This window comes from Synchiropus splendidus, chromosome 5, assembly GCF_027744825.2.
Source record: "Synchiropus splendidus isolate RoL2022-P1 chromosome 5, RoL_Sspl_1.0, whole genome shotgun sequence".
NCBI classification, from domain to species: Eukaryota; Metazoa; Chordata; class Actinopteri; order Syngnathiformes; family Callionymidae; genus Synchiropus; species Synchiropus splendidus.
Genome location: NC_071338.1, coordinates 10,987,814 through 11,005,009, shown reverse-complemented (window position 1 = coordinate 11,005,009; position 17,196 = coordinate 10,987,814). Strand labels below are relative to the sequence as shown.

The 17,196-nt window shown below is 43.6% G+C and overlaps 1 protein-coding gene across 1 annotated transcript; it reads right to left on the bottom strand.

The window, feature by feature from the left end:
* Positions 1 to 11,408: 11,408 nt before the first annotated feature.
* LOC128759063 (chymotrypsin-like protease CTRL-1) lies at positions 11,409 to 15,368 on the bottom strand. Its single transcript, XM_053865700.1, has 6 exons — positions 15,263 to 15,368; positions 14,358 to 14,372; positions 13,868 to 14,036; positions 13,501 to 13,769; positions 13,176 to 13,321; positions 11,409 to 12,436 (listed from the first exon to the last, which is right to left on the bottom strand). Exons 1-6 carry the CDS (start codon positions 15,315 to 15,317, stop codon positions 12,092 to 12,094), a joined length of 999 nt encoding a protein of 332 aa, XP_053721675.1. The 5' UTR covers positions 15,318 to 15,368; the 3' UTR covers positions 11,409 to 12,091.
* Positions 15,369 to 17,196: the final 1,828 nt, after the last annotated feature.

Below are 17,196 nucleotides of genomic sequence, written 5' to 3'. Positions count from 1 at the left end.
GTAATTGTGAAGAACACACGTAGCCTTCACGCACTTCTCCACAACATCAGGATGGACATCAATGACGCGCCTAAACAACCTCCACTGTGATGATAGAATGCCAAAAGCATTCTCAACAACCAGCCGGGCCCTGGCCAAACGGTAGTTGTACACACGTCGCTCAGGAGGGAGGGTGTGCCCAGGGAATGGTCTCATGAGGTTCTTCCGCAGGGGAAAAGCCTCATCTGCCACAAACACATATGGCTGCGGTCCTCTGTGGCCATCTCCGGGAAGTGGACGGTCAGCAGGCAGGGAGAGAGAACCATCGCTACTTCTCCCGTACCCACCAACATCAATCACTCTGAAGCAGTATTTGGAGTCTACAACTGCTGGAGAACTAGAGAAAAAGTTCCCTTGTAGTTGTAAATAAAGAGACCCTGAGTTTGGTGGGGATTTCATAATGATGTGTTTCTCGTCCAGGGCCCCACAGCAAAGTTCCATCGCTCTTCAAATTGTTGAGCAATGGACTGCCACTCGGCTGTGGAGGGCACAGCCATGAACTCCCCCACAAGGCAATCCCAAATGGCAGCTGCAACTTCTGGGACAATTCCTTGGACAGTTGACACACCAACACGGAAGCTGTTGGCGATGGTCCTGAAGGAATCTCCAGTTGCAAGATACCTGCAAAATTGAATAAATACTTGTGAATACATAAACACAAATACTGTTTATATATTCATCTACATGAATATGTAAGCATGAGAACAGAAAATAAATTAATCTTAAAACAGTACCTTCACACAAAACATATTGACTTTATAACTGTTGAATTAAGTTTTCGCCACTGAGTGGCGCCCACTGACAATAATCAAAAAGTTTTTATTTTAAACATCCACTTGTCCAACTGTTCAGATTGACTTCTGCACATAATAACATTACACATTGACTACCTTACCGAAGGCAAATGGACAGCCGTTCAGCCGCGGGGATTGAGCGCCGGTAGTTGGTGTCCTGATGGGAAATCCGAGCACCGATCCGGGCCGTCGAACTGGCTGCGGTTCAGCGTTCAAAGTACCGCTGGAACCGCTCGTCATCCAGCCGAAGCTCCTGGAGGAGGTGGTGAAACTCGCCGAATTGCGAGCGATTTCGGAGGACATCACAGACGTCGTTTTTTCCTTTTTTTTCCCCCAAAAGATAAAGCGCCGCAACTGCTTGTATGTGACCAAGCTCCGCCATCTTTCAATCCACAATTCACACGCACACAACTTGAGACCACGCCCCCCGGACAGGTGGCGACTAATGACGACAGGAGCAAGCTACCTGCTGCTGACGACTGGCGCTACAGCGACTGAAAAGTCACGTTCGGTGTGTACGTACCTTAAGAGTGGTGGCTGCCATCTCTAGGTGGAAGAATATTCATATCTGGTGTCATCCATGTAGGCTCAGATAGGGGGAAGGTGACTTTTGTCCACCCCGCACCACCCATCTTGAGGCCTTGATATTGACCTCCATGGCCATATGCTCTGATGGACGCCCTTCAGGGCGCTTTCCCACTACAGGTTCTGTCTCGAGACAAAGCTCTTTGGGCTCAGAAGTCCGAGATGTGAACACAAGCGAGTCGGGTTTAGGCCACGGACTTGATCCCCGTTGGAGACCTGCACTTTGTCTCGGGAAACACTCAGCGAGTGGTGAGCTTCTCGCCCCAGGCGACTCTGCTCTAGATGCCGGAAACTACATGTAAAGCACGACTTCACACAAACATGACAAATGCAGAGCAGTAAAGGGTCTGATCGCTGTCTGGGCGCACAACGTTGTTCAAATACAACTTCTCAAACTCCCAGAACACTGAGGTGTGCAGCTGGAAGCTGCAGGAAAATTGCAGCACAGTGCAGGGAGCCAGTCCGGGACTCCCGATGCGTGCGGGTGTTTGATAACTCACGTGTTTTCGCCTTTATTAGGCTGATAAACATCTGGTTTTATTGACAGACAGATTTGCTTAAATGAATAATGCCGCGCTCTACAGTAACTAATTTCACTGCTGTGGTCTTGCTGCAGCGCTTCTGTCTGCATGAGGACAGTGAAGAGGAAAGACGCTGATTTTCCCCAAGTTACTGAAGATCACCAGACTATTCATTGTTAATTTCTGACGTCTGGATCTGTGCTTAAATGATTAAAATCTACTCGACCGTCAGTATTCTCTCTCACTGTGTTTAACGTGTTGTGAGAGCAGTGTGGATCAGTCGCTCCGTATTATGCAGCTATTTCCTTGTAAAACAAACATCAACACTCTTCTATCTTTAGTTTTGGCTGTGAAACACCACATTCTGTTACAGCCATGGCGGAGCTCCGTCATCAGTTCAGTTCTGAGGTGAGGACGACTCATAATGTTAAGAACTGACAGAGAAATAAGGAGGTCAAGCCGGTGATAATGGTAAATAGGTTGTCGCGCGGCTGAACTTCCTCGAGATGTGCTTCATCATGGGTCACAAACCAGCTATTTTGCGCCACCGACTGAGGAGGAAAAAAGGACATCGTCTGAGGTGCAGAGGTGCGAGGCTGCACAGCGGGGGGCGTGTCGGACTCAGACCCACCCGAGACAGAACCCGCAGTGTGAAAAGCCCCTCAGTCTGCCACAATGATGCACTGTTCTGAAGCACACGTGCAGGTCTCTCAGAAAGCTTGAATCAATAGTACGGGTGACGAAACATGGAGATATGTGTCGGATTCCAAGAGGAGGTTGTGGTGAACTGAACCAATGGCTTTGGCCATACTAAGGAGGGCGAAATGGGAGGTAGCATCTGTCCCCAGATGCCGTTTGTATTTGGTGCCAGGTCATACTAGTGTGCTGTCAGCGTCCTGTACGGATGCATCGAAGTTGCTGGTAACCTCAATTCCAAACACTTGATGATGGAGAGAAGAGAAGGAGATGTCTTCTCTACGTTTCTGCATTATTATGCGGTACACCATTAGAAATCAAATTTGAGGAAATGATTTACCATTGCAAGTCAAACTGAAAAAGCCTCAAGAACAGACCAAAAAGTTGCAGTCATACAAGTGAGAGATGAGCGTTCGTACTTACCCTCACTGTACACACCTGAGAAGATAAGAGAAAGAAATGCCACATGAGTGAGTTTTATCCAAGTAAGTTGTGTTAGGGAGCCACTGAATAGTATGGCAAACTATTTATCAAACTATTTGTCATACATGTTACCAGAAGAGGGAAACTGGACATTCAACAAGCTCAAGTGTTGTGCTCTACTGATACATTTTTAAGTAAAAAAACTGTGATTATATAAAATATATTATAATATATCATTTTTTTAAGTATCGAAAATTAACTGACTTGATGATATATATTGTGTCGTGGAAAATCATTGTTGGATTAATTCAATTAATTTCAACTTTATTGTCAGCTTTGAAACAAGAAAACTTCAATGGCTAACAGTATTTTATTGGTAACAAAATATGATTGAATGTTATGATATATTTACCACAATCAATCAAGAATTTATTAAGAAAAATGTTAAGACAGTAAATAAATAAATACAGATCGACGCATTAGCGGTGCATAGTTTTTTTCTTTTTTTTAAAGTCAACACATCAATGTATTTAGCTTTTTGTCTGAATAAAAATATTCAACCGATCACAAGGAAACAAATACAAACTCCAATGACCTCCAAATATATTTCAAAAACAAATGTTACAGAGCAGACAAGCTCACCTTGCCCACTGATCATCAAACTCATGAGAATCGTCCCAGCGACCAAAGATGCCATTGTTGGAGATTTCCGTGACTCTTCTCTCTCTGGAGGTTTTCTGTTGACTCTCTTACATCGTCACCAGCAAACCTTTTATACCACGCTGCGAACACTTCCTGTCAAACTTGTTTCTTGAGATATTGTTAAGCTGGTCCCCAGTAGCGGACGATGTGATCAGCACATCCATACACACGCTTTAACACCTGGAACCAAGGATGTTGGTGGACTTCAGTTCTGCTTTTATAACCATCATCCGGAACGGACATCCAAACTAACCCAGCCTGTGCATCAGCTGCACTCCCATGACAACAAACAGATCCTCAACAAGAACATCACTATCAAATGAGCAGCTGACACCACTGTGACAGGGCTACTGTGATGAGGTCCTTAACCTCACTGATTCAACTCTTTTAATACTAAGACGCTGGTCTTCAGGAGGGCTGCTGGACTGGAGGAGGGGAAGGGGACCCACTGTTCAAATATATTGATAGTGGAGACATTTCTTTCAGTCATAGCAAACTTCGCTATTTTCAAACTTACAGGCTTTGTTGACAGGGACACACCCTGCCAGAGTTGATCATAAAAAAGAGAAAAGACAACATTAATCACAGAACACGCGCCCAAGAGCAAATAGATTGAGCAAATAGTGAGCCACAATCTCGCTTCTATCATAGAGTATATTGTTTCAGTCGGTTAAAATCTGTATTATTATGACGAAAAAATGATTGTCCAACACCTGTGTTCTTATTTTATTGCCTGTTCAATCTGACCTGAGGTCTTGACAACTTCATACACAAAGTTCTCCACATGGGCTCTGTCTTCATCTGAATGGTTCTCAGCGATTGACATCGGTTGCTGGCTCCCTTGTAACCATGGCAACGATCACAAGACACTCTCCCTTCCTACGGACCCAGGTGACTCTTATTGGGACCAGTACCATCCAGCCCTGGTGAAGAAGTTCCATGTCTGCTCAGGCCTCCAGTGTCTGCTTCATTCCCAACATTGTACTCCATCTCACGCCCACTCAACCACACTCTCCTCACTCAGCATCGCTCCATCTCTGAATAACCTTTTTATTAGTAGCAAGAGCAACTCCAACAATATTAATATTGTATAATAAATGCACAATCCATTCCCAAAACCAGCCAACCTAATTAGTACTGTCCAACCACCTAAGTTTACTGTACCATGAAGGGGAATGCCACCCATGCAATCTGTAACCACTGTTCGAAAGGTGGCCAGGAAGGACACAGAGCTGTGGGCTGCATGTCAGAGACCACACCTGTGGGAAAGGTGAGGCGGTCACTGGGGACGGAACAAGCATCAATGTCCCCAGTTGATGGTGAAGAGATTGACATGTTGCTGGATAGTGGAGCTCAGGTTACTATGCTGGCAAAGGACTGGCGAGAAAAGAACTTAGCAGATGTCAAAGTTCAGCCGCTCAAAGACCTTCTGCCGAATAACCCATTGATGTCATGATCCTGCTTTTATTTTTGTCACTTGAGTTCTGTGGCACACGGCTGGAGCCAATCAACCACTAATCTTCCAAGCTTAAAAACACCAGATCGTTGCTTCATTTGCTACTACTGGTAATCTGCTCCGTTCGTTCCTCTCTACCTGCGTACACTTCATCAGTCGCTTTGAATTATCTTCTGTTCTAAACCCTCGTGCTCTGAGTTTTTGTATTTTGACTCCTTTTGTTCTCCCTGCTACGTGAGGCTTCTTGGTTTTCCTTCTGTAATCTCCAACTCGTGCGTCCGTATTGACGACCTCGATAGTTTACTTTGTGTTATTGCTCATTGTGTGTGTTCTCTGGTTACAAACTCTACTTGTATTCTTCCTCCCGGTTCGGTAACGTTTTTTTATCTCCTTCCGTTGTGGACTCATCCTGACTCATCCCGGTTCGGTGACGCCTTTTGTTTTATACTTTTGTATCTTGTCGTTAAATAATTGTATTGACTCGCTCCTGCCTCTTGTGGCTCTTTCACCACTGCACTTGGGTCCGGCCCCACGTCTTGAACCTTAACAATTGAAAATTACAGCAGCTAATGGGACTGATGTACCTGCCGAGGGATGGGCTGAAATAATGGTAGAAATCAGAAGTATGAAACATGGTCAAGTAGCTATCCGCGTACCCACTCTGGTGAGTCAGAACTGTCTCCAATACTGGGGTTCAACATTTCCTGCAGTAGATGACATACCACCTAGTGTCTCTAAAGATGTAAAAATCCCTGTCTTAATGGGAATAGTGCATTTATTATACAGTAGTAATATTATTCATTGTTTGTGCTACTAATAAAGCAGTTATTTACAGATGCAGGAATGCTGGATGAGGCAGTGTGGCTGAGTGTGTGTGAGAATTTGAAGTTGCAGGTGGAGTCCAAAGACGGGAGTGAACCATACTGGAGGAACAAACATTGGAACTGAGTGGGTCCAAGGTCAGACAGAGGAGGCTGGGAAGGACCATCTTTCCCTGAGCTGGAAGGAGCTCATCCTGATAAGAGCCACCTGGGTCCGGAATGGGGGCGCATGCCTTGTGTTCGTTGCCATGGTTTCGAGGGAGCCAGCGACCAGGACTGGCGTCAACAGCGGAGGACCACTCGGACGAGGACGGAGCCCACGTGGAGAAACTTTTGTGTATAAAGGGTCAAGACCTCAGATAGTTTTTTGTCGCTCTACCGGACGTCTGCTAAGGCTAAGTCAGTTGCTGACCCAGAATTCTGCTTTTGTATTAGACTCCTCAGTCGGGGAATAAATCTTGGCTATAACTTGTTGGATTCTTGGTATCCATTCTCACGAGTAAACGGAGGCGCAGAGGTACACGGGAGGTGTATTTCCAACAATTGGTGACCCCGACGTGATCGTGAGTTGGCTAGATTACAGGACAGAGGAGTGGGACTTGACTTCTGCTGGACGACTGGTCTCCACGGTGCACCGGACTAAAGGTGAGCAGAAACCTGTTTGAGATATCACGAATTCTGCACATTGAATAAGAACTATTTTGGAGACTGGTTGAAAGGCAGTGTTTGGTCCATAGTGGCATTGTGTTTTGTGATTGGACCAGGATAAGCTATTAATTCCTTTGTCAACGCGAATCAGCCATCGAGCGGGGTTCGGTTCCTCTGTGAGAACGCAAATCAGTCAAGAACTGGATTTGGTTCTTTTTGCATATGAATGCAAATCAGCCTGCGGCCGGGGTTTGGTTCCTTTTGTTTGAACGTGAATCAGCCATCGAGCGGGGATCGGTTCCTTTGTGAGAACGCAAATCAGTCAAGAACTGGATTTGGTTCTTTTTGCATATGAACGCAAATCGACCTGCGGGTGGGGTTTGGTTCCTTTTGTTTGCAAACGCGAGTCAGTTTGGAACTGGACTTGGTTCTGTCCCGCCGTAGACTGGCTTGAGATCGGTTGATGAGAATGATGAGATGCAGATCCGCATCCATGATTTGGAAGTAGTGGCCACCGCACTAGCCACAGTTGAAGGCGACAAAGCGGCTACTTTGAATCTGCCAGAAAGTATTTCAAACTCCATGCCAAGCGAAGATAAAATTGTGTCTGAATCATTGATAAAACCAAACGTGCCTCCTCCGTACGAACGGACAATATTACAAGCCGAGGAACTCAGACCTCTGAAGCGTGTCAACCATGAATCTGATAATTCAGACTCCCATGCAGGCACCTGAGTATTTCATTTCGGGAGAAGTCAACCTTCAAAGTTCTGCTAACAGAGACCTAACTACAGATGAACTGTGTATTGTGGGAAGCGTTTTCAGCGAGAACTGCGCAGCACAGATTCAGAGACAAATGTCAGCAGTAGCTCGACCTCAGGTGACTCAACAGACTGAACCAACGGAGACTTCACAAAGACAGACAGATGGTGGACTCTGACGATTACGACGAGGACGGGAAACAAGGGGCGAAGCCAGAATAAAATCAAACAAAAGACCCAGTGTTGCTACAGGTGGTGAGGAGTGGATTTCGGCTCTTTAAAAAAAATGTAATGACGGTATTTTGTTGGCGATATGGTAAGAATCACCCGCGCATGTTGTAGTACACCAATCTGATGAAATTCTTAGATTAACTGGCCTTGATTCTGTGAAACTAAATTCTCCATTCGGTGGTTTTGCCTCTCATTTTTTACAATGATCAGAGATTTATTCCCGTCAAGTGCTCCAACGGTTCCGAAGCTGCCGGACTACCAACCTCCCACGGATCCCTCCTCTCGCTACGATAAGTGCTTGACTATGTGGACTGATAAGACTGGTTCACACAAATCTAGAAATCAGACGGAAGATGTTATGTTCAGAATTGCGATATTAGACACTTGTCCTGAGGAAGTTAAAACAGAATTAGCAAAAGATCCAGACCTGATGGATTCTGAATTTATTTATTTTAAGAGCACGTTATTCATCATCTCAAACTTTTTGCAGATTGCCACATTGTCTGGAAAAATCGGTCAAGGGCATGCAGGAGCAGCTCTTGAAGCTGCAACTCGCTCTAGCTCATCGCGACGCCACGATCGAAAAACAAAGGGGTAAAAATGCAATTAAAGGGGAGAAACAGATGTGGATGGCTGCGAAGACGGCCTGGTGGTGCGTCTGGCAGATGGGACACAAATGGACTGCAGCACTAATGCCACCCAGAGTTCTGGAAACCACATACAAAGAGACATCTACTGGGCCCGCCTGAAACCAGAGCAAAAGGGGGAGGTGGTGTGTACTCAACCTATCTCCAGTGGAAGCCCTGGAACAATTCACCGGTCTCATTAAGACCTCCGATCGACCCCCTCCATCTCACTCTGTTTTATGACCGAAATCAAGATTTCAAGACAGCAAGGTTTTCAGCCGCATAAGAGAACAACTGCGTGCGAGAAAGCGCAAGTTATTCAAAAGAGACTTTCACGACCTGGGTCGGTTGGAGTCTGGAGAAGGATTGAAAATTGATCCACAGGATTTAGCAGCGGAAAAAGAAAAAGAGCCTTGCACAATAGGTGATGTCATATCACTGCTGTGATTTCTGGGATACTATTGTTCTTTCATCCAGGACCTTTCTTGATTGGCCAAGCCACTGTTCCAACTACTTAAAAAACCCTTGGAAAGTGTTGCAAGTAACGCACGGAATCAGACAAGTAAGAGCTAAGACAGAGCTGGGAAGAAAGAGACTGGTCAGCTCCTCTCCAAAACATCCATCGTATGGACAGCAGAGCATCAGGATGTTGTCACCAAGATAGTGACCATGCCGACTAATCCACCCATCCTATCTTATCCAAACTTTGACCCCCCGTTTGTACTACACATAGATGCGTCCAATGAACGTTTAGGAGCAGTACTATATCAGCATCAAAACAACAAGTGAAGGGTCTTTGGTTATGGCTCAAGAAATCTAATGAAAAGACGAACACAGATGCTGAAACTCTGTTAACTTGAACTTTCAAGATGGAATGAAAGAACACACTGAGACTATGTCACCTGAGGTTGTATCTGCAGTCTGACAAGGCAGTAAAGCAGTTCAAGAGTGTGAAGGTTGATGGTGAGAATGCAGACACAGATACACACAAGATATTGTTCCACACAAGATAGTGTTACACCCGAAAACATCCACGCCGCACAACAGAACGACCCAGCCATCAAAGAAGTTATCTCCTTAAAACTTCAAAACTGGACTCCCAGTGAATGAGACAAAAGAGGAGGAAAGAGACTCAACAGACTGAACAAAACAAACAGCATCTCTTCCTTGAAAAGTTGAAACCTATGGTGCTGAAGACTCTGCACAATGACATGAGCCATGTGCAGTGAAGGTAACCCATCTTGCAAGAGAGAGGCTTTATTGGACCAACATGCAGGAGGACATAGAGAACTATATTTCCAAGATCTGTGTTTGCATAAAACAGAAACATCCCAATATAACATAGAGGGCGCCCATGGGACACATCTCCATAAGCAGCCCATTTGAGTTAGTGTCCATCCACTATCTCCTCCTGGAACAAAGCCAGGTGAGGTTATGAGTACATCCTAGTCATTGTGGACCATTTCACATACTTTGCACAAGCGTATCCAACATAGAACAAATCTGGGAAAACAGCAGCCGATAAAATCTTCCATGACTCTGTCCCTCGCTTTGGATATCCAGAGAAGCTCCACCACGGTCAGGGGAGGGTGTTTGAGTAGCAATTGTTCAGCAGGCTGCTGCAGCGTATTGGGAAACCCTGTAGAGAGACTGAACCACACACGCCTTCAGATGATGCGCATGAGGATATTTATGACAAAAGTGAATTTCATTTGTTACAATTTTATTTTCCCGAAATATATTATATGTAGTATATATAGTAATCATACTAATGTCATTGTATATCCCAGTGTTGTTTTTCCAGGTTAGAGTTTTCATCCAATCAGAATTCAGCTAGCTTGTGTCGTCATGTCCAAGGCTTTCAGCAGCAACAGTGCAGGCGCAGGTGCCCTCAGAGAGAACAGACACACATAGTTGATGGATAGTTGCGTTAGCCAATCAAATCACGAGTTGGGGACAGCGAGGCCTTCTAGCTGGCCTCACGTTGTACCTTGTGACTTGTACCTCTCCTGTGATTGGATACTCATGCCGTCATTTCAGGACGAACTGCTACTCATTTCTCGCTCTCTGAAGGCTGTGGCTTAAACATATGAGGGTATTTATGGGCAAACTAGCTTCAGAGCAATGAAACCACAGATGTTTAGTGACATTCCAGCGTGTATCACACTGTTCTCCGCCCCTGCATTTCCCCAGCATCTACACCGGCGAGATAACCAGGTGGAGAAAGTTCGCCACTTTCTGTCAGGCAGCTTAGCGCTTGGTGAGTGCAAACGTTTGAGATATTTATTTTGTTCACGTTTTACATATAACGGGACGCACTGACGCAGCAGTGTGATTCTGCTCTGACGTGTTTCTTGTGCCGCTGTCGGCAAACTGTGGCCGTCTGGTTGGAGTCTTTCTGATACGAAACTGAGACTGTGCAAACGAGAGAACAACAGGACTTCTGCCCCGTATAAACACCTTAAAGCTAAAAAAAAAACTTGACCCGTCTATATATATATATATATATATATATATATATATATGGAGGACTGAAGGCTTAGGTGTAAAATGAACGGCCCGCCATTGCCATACACATATTTTTTATTTCATTCATTGCTCATTGCGCATTGTGTTATAATGCATGGAACGGTCAGCAGGGGGCGCATGGCGCTAGTGAGGTAGTCAGTCAGAGGCACAGGCGGCAGAATAAATCTTGCTGTACATTGTTTCTGTACATTGGCTCAAAGTTGTTGTCTCTTTGTCTCCACAAACAGTTGGACATCTCCACTGTACAGCTAGGTGTTTCACTGACGGCAGCAGCAGGGTGCAACCAAATTCTACCCTGATACCCCCAGGTCAGGGTGGCAATACATGCCCTGCAGGCCTCCGCCCTGAAGGCTTGGGGAGGCAAGAAGGCGTGCCAGGGTGAGTTCATCAAGAGAGCTCTGGTATGGTGTTCAGCATCTTCTGTGATGAAAACCTGAGACCTCTTGGATGAATCCTAAAGTCCTTCTCTGTCTTAAGGTTAACTCTCAGGTCTCAGGAATAATAATAATAAAAAAAAAAAAATCCCCAAAGGTGAAAAAATACGTCAAAACATGACTTCAACTTGATTTATTTCGGAAATACAGTAAAAAAGAGAAGTAAACTTTTGTACAGGAACAATGGAAGTTAAGCGCATAAACACATTCACAGTTTGTTTTTGGAGAATTTTAATCTGCACAGTGCAGCACTATGTAATATGCAACACATGATACCTTAAACTTGTGATAGATTTCGTGACGCTTTAAACGTTCTTTACTCTGAGGTCACCAGAGGTTTTCATTGCCTTCATTTTGAGAAGCTTTTGTGTGTCCATGTGAGAGTGAATCTTATATGATTCTCCTCTTCATTTTACGTTTTTATTTGAAGTACTTTTTCATGTCCCTGTGCAATGACAAACATTCAATACGAAGATGTTATATAGGTTGGAAGAGGAATCATATATTCAACACAACTCCTGCTGTTCTTCATGGCAGCTTAATCATTTTTCTTTTATGCATAAAATGAACAAAAAATGCATCACATAAGTGCAAATAAACAGACATTTGTGATTCGAGTAATGATTCAGAGCAAATATATATATATATATAATACATATTTTGACTCCTGAGTCCTGGGCAAAATGAGTCTGAGACTCTTTTTCTTTTCTAGGCTTTAGGAATATGTGATGTAATAAGTATTTTTGATGGACAGTTAAATCATATTTTCTGTGATGTCAAAAAAAAATCATATTTAACTCTAATGATTCATTTTTGATGAACCTGCTAGCGTACAAAGGTGTGACACAAAATCAGAGTCACCAGCAGCACGAAAGGAGATGTGAGTGCTACAGAAGTGGGGCTCCTGGATGTTGTAGAATTGGGAGACGGGGTGGTCTGGTCAGTGACCCGGGGACATACAAAGCTATCATCCGGGTCGTTTCCGTTGGACGTGAACGTCACAAACTCAACATTGGCTCCTCCCACTTGGCTGGTGATCCAGTCCTGGAAAAATGAGACTCTGGCGTAGACCTCTGGGATACCTAGAGCACACGGGATGCCATAACTTGTGACGCCTGCCTGGATCCAACTGGAGTTTTGTTTGAACTGCAGTGGTCCGCCTGAATCTCCCTGAAAAATAAATCAGAAGCTTGGAATATGAAACAAAATATTACCTACAGCTACAAATTGTCTTACTACAAGTTGCAAGAATGAGTCTTAATATATTCGATTAAAAACTCTGTTGCCAGAGTTTTGCCAGTTACGAGAGAACTGACAACACTTTGCTAACATGCTAGCGCTCTCTGCTAACCACTCAGTATAGCTCTGGCGGACTGTAGATACTGGACTAACACCAACAATGCAATCGGACCTGGCCTTTAAGACTGCGGGGAAAGTAGTTTGATATTGGGTATTTAATCCAGCTCCCACGGTGTCTCATCAACTGCTTTGTATATTTATCAAGAGTGAATAATACTCCTTACAAATACACAAATACAACCACGGTGACCACTTTGACCAAATATCTGTGGGAGACTGTGATGTGCATTTTTGTTATTTATTTTGAACACAAAATTTGGCACACAATTACCAGGAAAATATTCCACCGGGACAAATGCATATTTATTTTGTTCATAATTTTGTTTTCAGTATTCTGCCTCTATTAAAATGTCTGATGTCTGGATGTCTGAGTGGTTTCCTTCCCTTTGTCTTGCATTTCTTTTATTCCGTGAAGTAACTGAACTGGTCAACATCTGACCTCACCTGACCTATTGGATGGAGGGTTGGAGATAGTCTAAATAATCAGGTGAACAGAAAGTGGCTCCCATTCTTCATTAGATGATTAGACATAGTACGGGAATATAACAACCTGACATGCTCCTTTGTTTTCTTCTCCAGCGCAGATCATATTATCCTTGATCTGATTCGTGATTCCAACAAACTCGTAAGCACAAGTGCAAAGTTTTTTTCCATTCACCGGGATCTGCACCTCCTGCAGCCATTCAGGAGATGGTCCTACGAACAACAGAGAAATATTGTTCTAAACAGCATCCTTATACTGACAGGTCGGACAATATGGGAACAACAAGTTTTTATTTGACAATCCATCCATTCATTTGCCTGCATTAGCCGAGTTCAGGTTACGGGGCAGCGGTAAAGGGCCCACACCAAGATTAGATGAGTGATATACTCACTGTTGGCGGCAAGTTTGCCCCATCCAGTGGACCAGCCCAAGGTGCCGTTGTGGAACTCGCTGGAGTTGCTTGCCAGGCAGACAGGTCGGATGTAGTTGGTAAAGTTAACAGGGGTCTCCATCTTCAGGAGAGTTATGTCATTGTCTAATGTTTGGTTGTTGTAATCGGGATGAACAATGACCCGGGACAAGTTCCGCGCCACCTCGTTGGGATTGGAACCCGTCTGGTTCTGTCGGCCCAAGTAGACGGTATACGCTGAAGGTGAAGTACTGTGTAAATGAGATGTGAGACACAAAAGGGATCTTGCTTATTGCATCCATACTGCAAAATAAGTTAAAGAAAAAAAGCACTTTTGAGTGGGACTTACGTCAGAATGCAGTGCGCTGCTGTGAGCAACCAATCGTTGCTGATGACAGTCGCTCCACAGATGTGGAACCCCACAGGGTCGTAGTGCAGACTGACCTGCCAAGGCCACGCTCCAGATGCTGTGTTGGCACCCCCAACAATCCTTGTGTTCAGGGGTGCAATTCCACAATCTGAGAACACATTGTGTGTCCATCAAACACGTTCATGATAACGGAGGAACTGACTTGTGCCGTCCATGTCCAGTAAAAGGTTTATGTTAAGGCAGCACTCAGACAGTACTCTGAAACAACTCTGATCGCCTTTCTACTCAGGTTTTCTTTTTCATTAACATTTTGTGAGGTTTATCATTTGTTTCCCAACACGTTTAACTTTAGCTTTAACGTTTCTGCATTATTATGCAATACGCTATTAGAAATCAAATTTGTGGAAATGGTTTACCATTGCAACTCTGGTTGCAGTCATACAAGTGAGAGATGAGTGTTCGTACTTACCCTGACTGTACACACCTGAGAAGATAAGAGAAAGAAATGCCACATGAGTGAGTTCCAACGTCAATGTCATTCAGTTGGACATGACTGCAACAGAAAGGCCTTCATTTTATTTTATTTTATTTTATTTTATTTTATTTAAAATACACTTCATCAATAATTGTTCAAAGAATATCAAACCAAACCGAATTTTAAGATCTGCTTTATCTCTTATTAATGTCCTTTGAAGACGGTCTGAAACAGCACTGAAAGCAGTCTGGGTGTCAGACAGAAACCATCAACTATTATTCCTGCAATCGATTGACTGACTGATTGATTGATTGATTGATTGATCAAGGCACTAGTCCAATAAAGGTCAAATGGGAACGAAATAGACAATCAGAGCGCTGGTGTGTCTATGATGTGGAAGTGCACTGTTGACATTATACATTATACGTTATACATCTCATTCATTTTGGACATTCAACAAGCTCAAGTGTTGTGCTGAACGGATACATTTTTAAGTAAAAAACTGTGATTATATAAAATATATTATAATATAGCTTTTTTTTAAGTAACGAAAATTAACTGACTTGATGATATATATTGCGTGTCGTGGAAAATCATTGTTGGATTAATTCACTTAATTTCAACTTTATTGTCAGCTTTGAAACAAGAAAACTTAAATGACTAATAGTATTTTATTGGTAACAAAAAATGATTGAATGTTATGATATATTTACCACAATTAATCTAGAATTTATTAAGAAAAATGTTAAGATAGATCTTTTCTTTTTTTTAAAGTCAACACATCGATGTATTTACCTTTTTGTCTGAATAAAAATATTCAACCGATCACAAGGAAACAAAAATTCCAATGACCTCCAAATATATTTCAAAAACAAATGTTACAGAGCAGACAAGCTCACCATGCCCACTGATCATCAAACTCATGAGAATCGTCCCAGCGACCAAAGATGCCATTGTTGGAGATTTCCGTGACTCTTCTCTCTCTGGAGGTTTTCTGTTGACTCTCTTACATCGTCACCAGCAAACCTTTTATACCACGCTGCGAACACTTCCTGTCAAACTTGTTTCTCGAGATATTGTTAAGCTGGTCCCCAGTAGCGGAAGATGTAATCATTCACAGCCAATTATGTTTTCCTTTTAAAAGCATGATTCTGAACGGACATCCAAACTAAGCCAGCCTGGGCATCAGCAAGGATACCTGCCGAGTCAGTCAGGCAGACTCGGGGGCCCATCACTGCTGACACTAGTCCCATCCTTAGGCATCCCAGGGCTCTGTGCTCAGGTGGATCACCCCCTCTGCTGGACTGGAGGAGGGGAAGGGGGTCCACTGTTAAAATATGTCGATAGTGGAGACATTTCTTTCAGTCAGGGTAAACTTCCCATACAGAAACTCACAGGCTTCGTTCACATGGACACACCCTGTCAGAACTGGCTATAAGAAAGAGAAAAGAAAACATTCATCACATAGCACGCACACAAGAGCCAATAGGTTGAGCAAATAGTGAGCCACAATCTCACATCTATCATAGAGTTTATTGTTTCATTCAGTTAAAATCTGTATTATTATGAAGAAAAAATGATTGCCCAACACCTGTGTTCTTATTTTATGTAAACCATCTGTTCCATGACGACACATTAACTTCAAAATATAGTTTTTCGCATGTCCAGATAACAGTCTGACGGGCATTCTTTCCCTCTCTTATTCCTCAGCCAGACTGTAGATAACAGATTGGGTGTGAGAATAGAAAAGTGATATCTTCTTCTTCTAAATGTTCACTATGTTCTTTTGACAAAAACCTATTGGCTGACACATATCTGCATACCATTACACTGATGTCACCTTGAATTATGACCAACTCAAAAATTCCCACAGCTGTGAGCTGCTTCATCCTCACTAGTTCTGAAGACAATTGATTGTGTTTTGCCTGTTCCAGAGCAATCACAGCAACGACAGCCAATGAATGTTTGCCAAGCATCTGATGAGTAATGACTAGTTTTCGGCTGTTTGAGTTTCATCAGTAAATACAGCAGCAAAGGTTGAGTTTGACTAGGCTTGCTTTCATCTTCAATTCACACAGTGAGCCAATAACAACCAACAAAAGCAGGATATGATCTTTGTTCGGACCACATCGTATTACTTTTGTGTCCCGTGTGTGACTCTCCTGCGGTCACTTCTTTGAAAATGTCTCTGAAATCTGCGCCCACCTGCTCTGCTTACTGCTCCTACGCCCTCACGGTTGACTTGGCCTCTCCCTGCCACATGTGCTCAGCAGAACTACACCCTTTTTCTATGCCTCATGGAATCTATGCTCTATGCGTCCGCCTGCCCGTCGGTCTTCTACTCAAATTTTATTGATCTTGAATTTGCAACTGACACAATAAGTTGAAGATTTGACACCTGGGGTATGGCCCATGAGTGGATGAACCCAGATCTGTTTACCATGGTGCACCTGGTGGTTGGTTAGGACGGGCACCTTTTGACATTTTTCACATTTCTTTATGTTTCACAGTGTAGCCACTCATCACTTGGCATTTTCTTGGCCGAGACGGTGCATCAACTTGGCTCCAATACATGAAGCAGTGCTCAACAACCAACACTGGTTCTCCACTGCTGAATATGGTGCCAAAAGCTTGGCAACAAATTGTGGTAGAAGTTTGGAAGAACTCGCTCTACTGTACGCTGAATGGTAGGGTCGTAGTCGCAATAACAACAGCCGGCATCTTACCCCCTCCTTCAGTTAAAAACTTTGCATGTTTGTGGTGTTACCAAAGTATTTTATCTTTGTGGAACACAGTTTAGATACATATACAAATACATATTGTGGGAGAAACC

What these genes read in the sequence shown, in the direction of transcription:
- LOC128759063 (XM_053865700.1), bottom strand. Translation starts at nt 15,317, where the DNA reads ATGGCATCTTTGGTCGCTGGGACGATTCTCATGAGTTTGATGATCAGT. An exon ending in GCAGCGCACTGCATTCTGAC is followed by an intron (nt 13,770 to 13,867) that starts GTAAGTCCCACT and finishes TCATTTACACAG; the next exon opens with TACTTCACCTTCAGCGTATA. An exon ending in AAAACAAAGGAGCATGTCAG is followed by an intron (nt 12,437 to 13,175) that starts GTTGTTATATTC and finishes TTTATTTTTCAG; the next exon opens with GGAGATTCAGGCGGACCACT.